The sequence below is a fragment of the Prosopis cineraria genome, unplaced genomic scaffold (genome assembly GCF_029017545.1).
Source record: "Prosopis cineraria cultivar Desert tree isolate PC_DT_omini unplaced genomic scaffold, ASM2901754v1 PC8, whole genome shotgun sequence".
NCBI lineage: Eukaryota > Viridiplantae > Streptophyta > Magnoliopsida > Fabales > Fabaceae > Prosopis > Prosopis cineraria.
The window spans coordinates 22044906-22059228 of record NW_026555339.1 but is presented as its reverse complement, the minus strand read 5'-3'; the positions used below and the strand labels follow the sequence as shown (position 1 = coordinate 22059228).

The following is a 14323-nucleotide window of genomic DNA, read 5'->3' as shown; positions in this document are numbered from 1 at the left end:
AATAAAAAAAATTGCCCATAACAACTTGTAATTTGGTATATGTTCTAATCGTTTTCCCAAGAAAACTAGTCAATTTCTAAAAGAGAATAATAACTGATTTTTAATTATTGGATTTCCCAAATAAATTTTAAAATAAGAGCAAATATGTCACGTTTCATTAAAAACAAAACAAAAATTGTCAAGCAGGTCCTCAGGGACTATAAAATAATTATCACATGTTGCGTTCCTAATTACCCTTTATATATTTTGGGGATTAATTAATATTGTTCTGAAATTTTAAAGTGGCTCACACTGATATAAAAATGGTAGTTAAAACATTATGGAAGAATATAATCTAACAAAAACATTATGGAAGTAATCAAACTCAATTAAACTCCATCATTTATTGTCCAATATAATATATATACTTGGTTCCCATCTCCATACCAATCAAAATACATAATAACTGTCTTCTCCTCAATCAATACCTACACTCACACAAAACCAAATTTTTGCCAAGATCATGCAGATCTCCAATCTCTTATCTTCACAAACTCTTGCAATACGACCAACGCATCATTTGAAGCCTGTAGAAGCCACAAAAGCACACTACAACTCAATAATGCCACAGGATCATCACAAGATACAAGTTTTCAAGTCACTAGAGAGTTGGGCTTCGCAGCGAGTTCTGCCATTGTTGAAACCAATGGAACAAAGTTGGCAACCACAAGACTTTTTGCCTGACTCATCATTATCGTTGGAAGATTTCAATGATCAAGTAAAGGCGTTGCGTGATCGGATGGCTGAGATTCCAGACGAGTATTTTGTAGTGTTGGTGGGTGATATGATCACAGAGGAAGCTTTGCCTACGTACCAGACCATGTTAAACAACATGGATGGAGTAAGAGACGAGATGGGATCGAGTCCATGGGCTATATGGACTCGATCTTGGTCTGCTGAGGAGAATAGACATGGCGATTTGCTCAGAGCTTATCTCTATTTGTCCGGTAGAGTTGATATGTTGATGATCGAAAAGACCATTCAGTATTTGATTAGGAATGGCATTGTGAGTACTTCTCTATGCTTTTCACACACACACACACACACAGAGTTATAATTTAATTCTCTTTCTCTTTGTTTTTTTATTTTATTTTGATCTCTGTGAAAACAAATAAGCGAAAACTATAAGAACATGCATGTTTGGTACATATGGAAAATTATTTTCTAGAAAATAAATGGGAGACATATCCAGAAAGAAAATAATATATATATATATATATTTTGTTTTAGAACATATTTTTTTACCTACTAAATATTGCATACGGACCTAGAATGCAATTTTGTTAACATACAGGATATTTATATGATTTGCAATATTGAATAATGGAAAAAGACAACTAGTTTTGAGTTATTAATGCATGTCCTTTAAAACTTTTCAAAGATAACTAAGGCTCATATTGGGCCTTCGGCGTGATTATAAATGGGTCGTATTCTTTTTATACAACTATTTGATTACCAGGTCATATTGTTGTATTTTTGGATTTAATTAGAAGTAGCTCTCTCAAATAAATTTTTTTGCATTCAAACAAACTCAAATTTAATATCCTTTACTCAACCGGCGATAGTCTCTTCTACTAGCTAGGACCAATATCTATTATTCAGTAAACAAGTCACATTTTACTATTGAAAGATAATTTATTTGATTATTTTGGGGTTAAACAAAGTGAAAAAAAAAAATCCAAAAACTTTTTCTTCAAGAACTTTTGGTATCTTTAAGTCAACAATAGAACATGAATGCTCATTAATTTTATAAAAGATGTCAACTTTCCCTAGCCCATTAAAATAGCTTAACGTTTACTATTTATAAATATTTATTATAAATTGATTGGTTTGATTTGCAGGATCCAGGATTTGAGAACAATCCTTACTTGGGATTTGTATACAAATCATTTCAAGAGCGATCCACTGCTATCTCACATGGCAACATAGCTCGTTTAGCTAAGGAAGGTGGTGATCTAGTGCTTGCACGCATATGTGGCACCACTGCTGCTGATGAAAAACGTCATGAAAATGCTTACACAAGGATTGTGCAGAAGCTTCTAGAAGTGGACCCCAATGGAGCAATGCTAGCCATTGAAGAAATGATGCACAAGAAAATCACTATGCCTGCCCATCTCATGTACGATGGGCAAGACGACCACATGTTTCAACATTTCTCTCATGTTGCCCAACGACTCGGGGTGTACTCGACAAATGATTATGCAGACATCTTGGAGTTTTTGATCGGAAGGTGGAGATTAGACAAGTTGGAGGGTTTAACGAGCGATGCAAAACGTGCACAGGATTTTATGTGCGGACTAGCACCTAGGATTAGGAAGATCCATGAAAGGACCCACAACACAAACCAATTCGTGCCAAGTTTAGCTGGATATTCAACAAGGAGGTGTCTATATGACTTTAATGATGGTTATAATTTATTCATGCGGTTGCTAGTACAATGGTTTGATTTGTGTTGTTTTTACGAGTATTAATGGAAAAGAGTAGTAGCCTCTTCTCTCTTATGATAAAATTATGATCTTAAAATTCATAACTATTTTTAATGAACAAGTTATTTGTTATTATGAAATTTGATTGGAGATTTGAAAGAGTTATGGTAAAATGACATAAAATTCTAACTTTTGTTGTCCTGGTAATTAACAGCAACATCAATAGAAGTTTTATTACATTAAGTGAGAACGGTTAAATGAATCACACAACATTATTGCGTTATGTGGGATACTTATTCTTTCAAGAAGCCATTGACTCTCAAATATCGCTTTTAGTCCAAAAAAATACTTACAGTTGTTAATAAGTCATTTCTTAACTTCAATTTCTAAGGACTTGGGTGGACATAATCGTCCCTTTCATATAAGTTAAAGTGATAGTGCGATTTTATCATCTAGACGTTACGGGTACAGATATTCAAAAACAAAAAACAAAAAGAAACCAAAATAAAAAGACGTGGTGTAACATCCTAGCTAATTAAAAACTTAAACTTTGTAATTTTGAATAATTGATTAAACAAGGGACTAATTGAATTGTTTATTTGACGTTTTAAAGGTGTTTACTCAATAGTGAAAAATAGCATATTTAAACCCCATATCTACACCGGTTACGGCGCATACGGTATAGAAATAGGAGGAGGTAGCATTTCTGTAAATAAAAAGGTGGCTATGATGATATCTATACTAGTTCCTTTTAAATAACTACTAAATATTAGACTATACAACAAAAACATGATGGTGTTGGTTAATATGGTAAAACGATTATAGTGGTGCTATGATAATGTTCTATTTTTGTTATTAGAAACATGGCATTATTTTGCCTAAGAATATTCATTTTGTGCTATTATGTTGTCAATTTTTTAATTAGTGTTCTGCATAGGTTTGAACTAATTTTTTATTTTAAAATAGTATAAAGAGAGGGCATTAGGCCTGAGGCATTTTGATTTTAAGTTATGTTGTCAAATTTTTTTCCAAGTGTAATGGGACATGATAAAATCATGTTTAATATATTAGTGTCGATTCTACAATCAAAAAGGGATAATATGTGATAGTATGTGACTCAAGCATTGATTTTTCTTGCTTTAACTATCTTAATTGGCTAAGTCACTAATTGCATTTCTTTTCAAGTGATTAATGCTAGTTTGACATTATAGATAAGAAATGAATGTCTACTCAACATACATCTCAAGAATACTAGGATGAGGTTCAAGAATCCATTAAGTTTGCAAGAGAGCATGCCAAAGATCTAGAAAGAATTATATGTCCTTGTTTGAAGTGTAATATAATTTTGTGAGGCATGCATCTTCACAAAAACTTGAAGACCACTTGATGGAATTTAGAATCGATCAAAGTTATAAGTGTTGGACACTACATGGGGAAACACTGGATGAGATTAATTGTAGCTAAATGCACAATGAAAGCTGTCATTCCCCTAATTCCTACACAAGTACATATGTGGCTGCCAATCTTGAAGAGTTGGAAGATGCCATGGAAGAGGTACTTAAGAATTTTCTAGAATTATTGGAGAGGTTGAAGAGTGATGCAAAGACACCTTTGTATTAGGGTTGTGAATAAACAATATTGTCTGTAATATTGAGATTCTACAACTTGAAAGCAAGACATGGGTGGAGCAATGCAAGCTTAACAAAAAAATCTCTCTATCATAAAAGAAATACTACTAAAGCCCAACAAGTTTCCAAGCCAATTATATAAGGCAAAACAGGGTTATACTCTGTTGGCCTAAGCCATGAAAAGATACATGTGCATCAATGATAGTATTTTGTTCAAGGGAGAATATGAATTGTTGACCTATTGCCTTAAGTACATGGCACCATATTACAAGAAGAATGTTGGAAATGATATAGACATGTACTTGGCTCTAGTGATTAAAGATTTGAAATTACTTTAGGACATGGGTATGGAAGTCTATGATGATTGTAGGGAAGAGAAGTTCAATTTGAGAGCCATGCTTTTTAGTACAATCAATGACTATTCGGTATATGATAATCAAGGAAGCATTCAAGACCCCTACATGAAGGAGGTTGCCAACAAAACTGTAAGTAGTATTTGCTTTTATTTGTTGTATAATAAGTTCTTTATTCATTTGTATTTACTATCCTCTATTATGTAATTCATAGGTGGCCTTGTCTCAAGAGGTAGAATCAAGCACTCTACCTCTTAGCGATGATGTCTTGAAGAAGGCAATGGAAAACGTTGACCACCCTGGTCATGTTTAGGGTATAAGATTTAGAGTAACCAAAAAGGAGTACTTCACCAAGGGCCTAAAGAAACCCATAAAGACTGCCAGTTCTGTAGAGGTGGATTTGTCATTGCAAGAGCTTCACAAGACCTAAGCAGTCGTGAAGCAACAAAATAAGTATATTGAAATCTTTCTTAAGGGACATATGCTTGGGATTTCTGTAATAGAGTTTAGCCTCTCAAGTATGAAAGAAAGATGCGTGGGCATCCCCTCTCCAAAACTACATGATGTAATGTTGCAAAATGCCTTAGTTTTGCTCATTTTATTTATTTCTTACTCTTCTCTCAAGTGGTATAATGTTTTTTTTTCCTTTTGTTTAAGGAGAGGTTGAGATTGAGTGCCTGGCTGACATCTCGCACTTGTGTATGGTTGCAACTAGACTCATGAACAACACTACAAGAAGCACTATGATTTATAACGTGCCCCTCCCTGCTCATCATGTAAAAGTGAAGCTAATGGTCATGTATGATCCCATTTATCCTTTGCCTGTGCCTACACTAAATGCAAAAACTATACAAGAATCATTATGTAGCTTCATGGCTTGGTTTTCTCATCTACTATGGGTTCCAGAACTAAAGAAAAAGGTGCATTAATTAAATATTTCCTATCATTGTACTTTTTTGTAATTAATCACTAATAATGTGTTTATAGCCTGTTGACAAGTTATCAGTGTAACACCCTAAGACAACAACAATAATAATCATGATGACAATATATATATATATATATATATAATATTAAAATGTAGGATACAATTATTATTTAATAATTTAAGAGGGGAGGGTAATGCATAAATGCAATTGTACTTACAAAATATTTTATATTTATAAAATATAAAATATGTCCATGTGTATTGTAACATCTTGAAATTTTAAGACATGAATTCAATATAAAATAAAATTCTATAATTACATTAAAATTAAAAATAATTTAATAGAGTGTCCAAATTTTGAATTTTATTAAGCAAAAGTTTAGTTTTATTTTATTTTTAATTATGAAAAAAATTACCAACGTTGCCCAGAGCTTTTGTGTTATAATAAAAAATGTTAGGTCCTTCCTTGTAATTTTTTCCAATATGTCTAAATCAATTTTTGAAGAGGAAAAGAACGCAGAAACAAAGAACAAAGAAGCAAGAAACAAAATGCAAGAACAATAAAGAAAAGAGAGCACGAGAGACCAAGAGAGAAGAGTAGGAGAGGAGAAAAGGAAGAGAGGGGATTTTGGAGGCTTTGTGGCCGTTGCAAGCTTAGCTACACGATAGGTAAACTTCTTACTTTAATTATCTTCCTTCTCCCTTGGTTTTCTTGAGGTTTTAGAAGAAGCAAATTTTGAATTTTGATCTCAAAGGCTTTTTTCTTGTAAGTTTTAGTTTCTTCAGGTTCTAGGAAGGTTGTTTTAAGTTTCTATATAGATCTCTAATATTTTAGGTGGGCAATTGAATGAAAGAAGGGTGTTTTATGGACAAATTAAACCCTAAAGGATTGGATTTTGCTCATCAATAGTTTGAGCCTATTTATTTAGTTTTAATTATGCTATTTGAATCTAACAAGATTTAAATTGAGCTTTGATTTTTATTATAAGGGCTAATTGTGAAAGGTAATAATACTAAATGAAGGTTTTTAATTGATTAAAAATTGTATAGTCTGAAAATTAACCTTGTAGTGGCTAATAAATAATTTTGGTGGTTAAATAATACTATATAAATGGTTGGTTAATATATAGACCATTAGGATAGATTGTAAGTAATAACCTTGATAAAATAAACTTAAACTAAATGTGTGTGTGTGTGTGTGTGATAATTTAAGTGTGTTTATATTAAATCTTGGGACAATTATGTCAATAGAAAAAGCTAACGCAGTGGTAGCTATGTTGATACATTTTCACTTGGTCCCAACTTCGAGTCTGAGCAAGCCCACAAGGAGTCTCATTTGTACCTCTGCTTATTTATCTTGTGAAATTATACAACTGCCCTCTTGATCTCTGATAAAAAAAAAAAAAAAAAAAAAACAGAGAGAAGAATTCTCCTTCCCTCTTGGATTATTCCAGATCACATGCGAGAGAGAGGCTCTGATTTCTCTTCCTTCTTGTTCCAGTGTTCACCAACTCTTCTTCTCCTTCGTGTTTCCGGTGGTCGCTAGTGAGAGTGAAGCTTGTGGCTGTGCTGTTTTGTTCCTTCCATGTTCCCTGTTTCTGTTCTCCTTCTCCATCGTCAGCTAGATCTGTGTCGTCACCTTCAAGTGGCTATTAGGACGAGAGACCAAGTTGCTAGAGCTGCAGCGGTGCTATAGTGAGCTTGAGTTGTTGCTGTTGATTCATTTGTTAAGCTTCCTTACAAGTAGCATCCAGTTTTTCTGCTCCCCTGTTCTGCTATTAGTTTCATCCTTCCTTCTTCCCTTAATGTGTGCAGCGTCGGGCTCTCTCTTCTGTTCAGTATTCAAGGACCTTCTTCTCTCTTCTCTATTGTCTGCCGCTATCTGGGCTAGCTAAGCTGAGGTGAGGGACTTTGGACCTTCCCTTTATGAGTTAGCTATACGTGTGAGTGTGTGTGCGCGCACTATTGTTTCTGTGTGTATGTAGTTACATCACTTTATTTTGCTCTATCATCGCCTATGCTGTTATAAAGAGGAGAAGACTGAAACTTTAAGCTTGGAACTCATCTGAACTTGGTAACAATATATCATAACTCTGATTTGAGGGTTGAAGTTTCAGAAATTCACTTCCCCTGTGACTAGCCGTGCATATAGAGCAAGGAAAATTTTAGTTTAAATGGATATTGTGGTTGTACAATGAAGGAAGATGATGTTGCAGGTTAGAGTTCCATTTGAAAATGATGGAATTAGTGATATTGCAAGGTTTTGGGAAGTTAGAATTTAGGAGGAAAATACTAACATTAGCTTGATAAATTATGCCTATATAATGTTTGATAAAATACCTAGTAGAAAAAATTGTCTCAAGAACAATAGATTGGCATGGTTAGGACAAATTGGAGGAAACCATGAATGATAATACGTGGGTAAACTTTCTAAAACATGAACGTTAATTTTAAAATTTTAGATGATGGGGTTGATTTGAAATTATGTTAAAAATTTCATTTATTTATATTTTGATAGGATGTAGGGAAAAACAAGACCCTGACTTAAATTAAAGGAAGGACACTTTTGAGAATTTGAAACTCTGACAAGTAAGTGAATAGCATTCCATTTAATTTATTTTAATAATTTTTTTACTAAAATATTTTATTTTTATGAATTACATTAATTTTGAAAATTATGGAACGTTGATGAAAGATAAATAAATTATGATATGTGCATTCATTTATTCTCAAAAAAAATATTTCCAAGATTGATGAAAGCATTCTTGTATGGTTGTTAAGCTTTGAAATTTATTGGCTACCCAATTAATACAAGTTTGGTATATTAGCCATAAAGTATGATTTTGACAAATTTTGAGATTTGAAACAATTCATGCGAGTTTGAAATTGAAAATAATAATTTATTACAATGATAATTATTTTTCTCACATGTTTGAAGTATAATTTTAAGAGAACTCTAAATAGAACACTACTGCTAATAGCAGTTCCATTAGCTCATAGCGTGCTGTGGTTAAAAACTAACTAATTTGTCTCTTAAGCTTTGTTCTCACATTTGATATTCGTGCTTTATACTTGCATTTTTTTAGCATAAGTCACGTTTGGTTATTTACCCTCATGGACTATATGTCCATATTTGTTTTCGTAGCTTTAGCTGCGTTTGGTTACTTATCCTCATAGACTGTGTGTCCATATTCATTTTTGTGGCATAAGCCACATGTGGTTATTTACCCCCATAGATTATGTGTTCATGTTTGTTACCTGTTCTGTTGAGTTCTCAAAATTCTAAATGTTGACCAATATATGTTTTCAAAACTTATATGATTTTGGCTAGCAATTATATCACTCTAATTTATATGTGAGTAAATTGTTTTCTTTAAACATGATAAAATATTTTTCTTTCAATTTACTTTCATTTTACGATTATGGTTATGACTTACAGACCTACAAGTTTATTATGTTGAATTATTTTTTTATATAGTTTACGCCATTATTTGAGTTTGATAATTTAAATTTTTAAATTTTACTTTGGAAATGCTATTCACTTGAAAAACTTATTTTGGTCTCAAATTTGTTAGCTGACACTAATCCCACCACTGACCTCTGAAGGGCAATATAGCTATATTGGGTGAAAATTTTGGTTGGTATTATCACTTTTGATGTAAAAATATAAATTGTATGTATTTTGATTTAAAAGAAAGATTAGTGATCCACATAGATTGTTGTTAAAATTTTATTTTTATCTATATATACTATTACTAGCTAGAAGGAGCTAAGCCCCTGATTGATACTATATTTTGTGAAAGCTTTTGTTGTAGAATTTTTAGGAGATCCTATTTATGGGGGAGGTTCTGTCAAAATTTTTATAAAAATATTGAAGTCTTATTATGACAATTAATATTAAAAGAGTTAGAAGTTCTATATGATCTGTTTGTTTCTTTTTAAAAAATAGAATGAATTTTTATTTTAAGGCTTATGGAAATACATGATGTAATTTACACCCGTGCCAGTCACCCTCTATTTTTAGGGCATGACATTATAGCTCATTAACCTAAGTTGTGTGGTATGAGTTATAGTTTTCTTTTTTGCTATTTTCTTTGATAAATGATATGAATCACTTATATATTGTAGGAATTGTTAGTGGAATTTGTTTAGAAATTACGGGATAAGTTAGGTCTTATTTTTGGTACAAGGGAAAACCATTTTGGTATGAAAGGGTTGAGATAACAGAAAAATTTATATTTCTTATTGCTTTGTTTAGCTATTTTTGAGTAGATAATATTATCTAGCATGTATTACATGTTTTAAATAATTGAATGCAAATAAAATATGTTTTAAAAGGGTTTATGGGGTATTACTTTAATAATAATGCATTTATATTTATTATCTATTTAATAATAATGTTATTTATGGAAATAAGATTATTAGCATGTATTGTAGTCATAAAAATGAGGGGTTGCACTTAGGAAGTGCAACTAGGTTTGGTATCTTAGATAGGCTAAGGAATTGCTTAAGGGATGAATTAAGAGTGTTATACTACCTTAGAGTGTTGAAGTGGTCAATACTCAAGAAAGGTAGACAAAGATAGGAAGCATAATCTCAATGGGAGTTCACTAATGGAGAGATATGATCTTGTGATACTCTATGGCTCATTGTCAATATTCAGCGTTGCCTTTCGCATTGTGAGCTCAGTACACTAATGTGGTTAATGGATTGAGTGTTCAACACCTCTCAGTAGGGGAGGGAATTCGACATATGAAGTGTGAGGTTGAGTACCTAAGTCAAAGTAGCCCTCACATGGAGAGTAAGTCAAGCTAGCTCTAAAAGGGAGTTAGCTTTGATTGCTCAGGATTCACATCAAAGGGCATAGGCGATTTGATATATCAGATTATGCCTTAGTTTATATTTTTTGCTTGTGGAGACACAGTGGGTATAAGGTTTACCTACAAGTTAAAGAGTGTCAGGGGGCATTTTGTTGGTCAAGAAAGGCCATATCGGCCTATCTCATACATTCAAGCATCTTATTTAGTTAATTATATGTTATTTTGAATCTATTATTTATTTACTTAACTATGGCTTTCCTTGTAATAAGGAATATAGATTTCTCTCTTATTGAGACTGTGGTTATCTCACCTCTTTCTTTACAATATTTACAGGTCCAAGTGAAGGATTCAGGGGTAGACTGGAAAAGGAGTAGAGCTAAGAATTGTTTGTGGATTGTAAAGAACTACAACCCCTTTCTCTTGAGCAAACCTATTTTAATGTATTTAGGATTAGAGTGCCAGTAGGATGTGTTTGTGTGTGTGAATATGTAAGGATTGTATGCCTTTGTATGAATTTTTTTCTACTTGTAGACTTGTGACTAAGAAACTTGGTTATGGTATGTAATTTTTATAGATTCATTTTGGTAGACCGAGTTTTTATTACAAGTAAATATTTATTTTGATATGTATATGAATATATGTGATTTTACAAGCAAATACAAAGTGGTTGCATTGTAAATTGTGTACTATGGGCAAATGTACACCTTGGATAGAAAGAGTGGGTGCGTGGGCCTCACGAGGATCTTCAAGCCAAGTGAAAATGTTTAGCATATATATTTATATGAGTATATGGTGTTTGGATTAGTTTTTGACCACTCTTGTGTGATTTATGCATTTTAGAGGCTTAGGATCCATTTTGAGAAATGGCACCAAAGTAGTCAAATTTTGATATAAGAAGTTTTTCTATCATTTGAATGTTCTTTTAGATATTCCTAGTTCTATTTGACTTGTTTAAAGTGTTTCCTAAAAGTTTGTGACCCTTAGAATGAGATTTAGACAATTTTGAAAATGGTTTTTACCAAAAAGCTACACTTTTGCATCCAGATGTCCAAATTTCCATCTGACCGTTTCCCTATAATATGGGTCACAAGTAAAACCTTTTATAATCTTTGTGTGGGCTTTAGAATCACCTTGATTGGACATTGAAAGGAAAAATGGTGCACTCTGAAAGTTGGTTTAAAGGTGCTATCATGATAGCTATTTAATGCTATCATGACAGCAATAATGGCTAAAGTTGCAACATGTATGAATTTTAATTCATCCGTTGGATATTTTCAAAATTTGGTATACTAGTAACACTCTTTGAATGCTCTGGAATTGCTTCTATTAGAGATCAGATGATAAAATGGTGTATTCTGAAAGTTGGTCTAAAGGTGTTGTGACAGCAAAATGCCAAACTTGTAACATGTCTAAATTTTAATCAACCATTAGATCTTTTTGAAATTTGGAACACTAGTACTCATTAAAAAAGATATGTGGGCTTTAAAATTACTTTGATCAAAGGCTAGACAGTGAAATGAAGCCTCCTGAAAATTTTCTCGAGAGGGCTGTCATTAATGCTGTCATGATAGAAATTAATTGCCCTTATTTGCTCAATTTGCTTAAGTTTCTAATATTAATCCTTAAGACTTTTCTAAGAGGTTTTATATGTATGTTTTGCTATTGTGTAAATTGTTTAGTAATTTAAAGGGTTTGTTTACTAAGTTAGTTTTAAAATCAACTCCTTAACCATACTTAGTTTATTGGTTGTAGTGTGCTTTTGGTATCACCAAATTAAATAATATTATGAATCATTAATGAAGAGAAACTTGTCAGGAAACTTATTAGCTTTCTTCATACAAGAAGATAAAAATGCCTACCTAGGGAAGATGACATTATAGGTCAAAAGACTTTGAAAATTCTAATAGGATAGATATTACACATATGATTCATTATAGAATGAACAAGCTATACACGAAAAGTAAGAATAAATGATAGTTCAGCCACATTTTTTTGCAATATAATAGGGTGTTTTCCTATTTGTAAACCACAACAAAACAATTAAGAAATAGACAGAAAGAGAAAAAGAGCGAGCAAAGAAATAGAGTTCAGAAAAAAGAAAAGAAAATAATACTTTCTTGTAGTCTTACTAAGTATTGTAACCTTCCTTTACTTCCTTAAGACATATGTACTTTTATCACCTTAAATCATTTTCCTTTCATTCATAGTGTTTTATTTCATTTGTATTGAGTATTATTTTATTTCATCTGATTGAATTGTTGTGAATACACACACACTAACTACTTTTAGACACACACACTACCAAATATGCATAATTGCTTTCCCTTTGTCATAGCCACACACACTTTTTGTACATAATATATGTGTGTGTGAATTTAATAAAGGCATATGACATTAATTTGATTGAATTTTCTCTTTTACGAGGGTGGCATTGTTATTCAAGAACTTATAATCCAACAAAATTCACATATGTCATTGATTATTAAATATATATTATTATTAATATTATTAGACAATAAAATGTGATCTATTTTAGAATTAGTTATATATTCTAAACCAAAGGAAATAAAAATTTTATTTAAGTATTAATGTTATTATTTTTAGTTTGATATTATACTTATTTATGTATTCATGCATAAGAAAGAATTATACTCTAAGAGCCTCAAAGGAATCCTACGAAAGAATATCCATAAGATCAAAAGCTTTCACGTTGTGTCCACACTAAAGGGATGCCCTAGGTACATGAATTTATTATTTTGATATGAATAAGGCTCCATTGTTTTATTTATGCATGTATATGATAATAAATATTTTAATGCAAGGAAAAGAATTCTTTGTGCTGGTTAAGTAGTTGGATCATTATTAGTTTAAAATTTATAATTTTTTTGTATAATACTCATTAATTTTCCTAATGTGTCCAAATGCCACTCACCCAAGTGTTACTCAAAATTGATTGGAATATCATGTACCAACCAAAAATTGGTAAAATACCAATCATATGAAATATAATTATTGTAGACACTACTAATATAACTCCACCTGGGAATTATCTCTTTACTCCACCTCCATTTTACAATTTTTATTCTCCATCTCAAAATGAATGTCCACTTCCCCCATAAGAAGACTTTTTGTTAGCATTCGAAGATGTTTTAATTCCCTTGCCAACTCCAGTGGACTTTTCAATTACTCCCCCTCTACCTAAAGATTGAGAGTTTTCGCTAGATCTAAATCAGCTTCCACCTCCAACCAGTGACTCTTAAGATTATGAATGTTCTTAGATATTTGTAATAATCAATTCCTTTCTAATGATTTTATCTTTATATGATGATGTACTAGCATGTGATGATATCTATTTTAGGTTAAAATAATTATTGAGTTTTAATTGTTAATAATTGTGGTGATATCTATTTATTTATTCACTTTAAGTTATTAATGTTTGAATAGGTAAAATTATATGAGAGCTCATGCATAATGATTTATTTAATGTTTCAACAGGCATAATTGTTTATTGAAAAAAATAGGATATTACATTTATGCTGTCACAGCAAAATGATTCTAACATGTTTATTTGATTATTACAAAAGTATTTTATAGAAGCATTTTTGTTTTATACACCAATATGATGTATCAATCTAGTTAGTGTATTATCTTGGTTGCCAAAATATTTGTGCATTAAGATTGATCACCTTAATACTAACTATTCTATTGTGTAGAAAGAAGAAGGCATCAAGAAGACAAGATCAGTGAAGAATCACTAGATAATAATATACTTGTTATTATTGAATATATATCTGCTACTATCTATAAACAAATAGAAGCAACTACTAATGCAATAAGGGAACAAACTGCAATCACAACATGCCTAGTGGAATTATTACAAGGGCCTAAATATGAAAATCCACCTTTTGAAGGGAACCAAGAAGGCTAGGAAGTTTGAAGCAGGGTTGCATCTAGAAATTTGACAAGTTGTAATTGCATTAAGGATCATGACTTTGCAGCATTATTAAATAAATGCTAAGCTGTAGAAAAACATCTAATAGTAACTGAGAGAAAAAGTAGAAAAGATGGATTTTTGGAACAAAAACAAGTTTTCTTTGGAAAACTTTAGAAGAAAATTTTTAAACCCCCT

General features: G+C 31.7%; 1 protein-coding gene across 1 annotated transcript; it reads left to right on the top strand.

Annotated features, from left to right (window-relative positions):
- The first annotated feature begins 502 nt into the window (after positions 1-502).
- On the top strand, positions 503-4759 carry LOC129317461 (stearoyl-[acyl-carrier-protein] 9-desaturase 6, chloroplastic-like). Its single transcript, XM_054961787.1, has 3 exons — positions 503-1045; positions 1881-2369; positions 4703-4759. The coding sequence occupies exons 1-3, from the start codon at positions 503-505 to the stop codon at positions 4757-4759; spliced, it is 1089 nt and encodes a 362-aa protein (XP_054817762.1).
- Positions 4760-14323: the final 9564 nt, after the last annotated feature.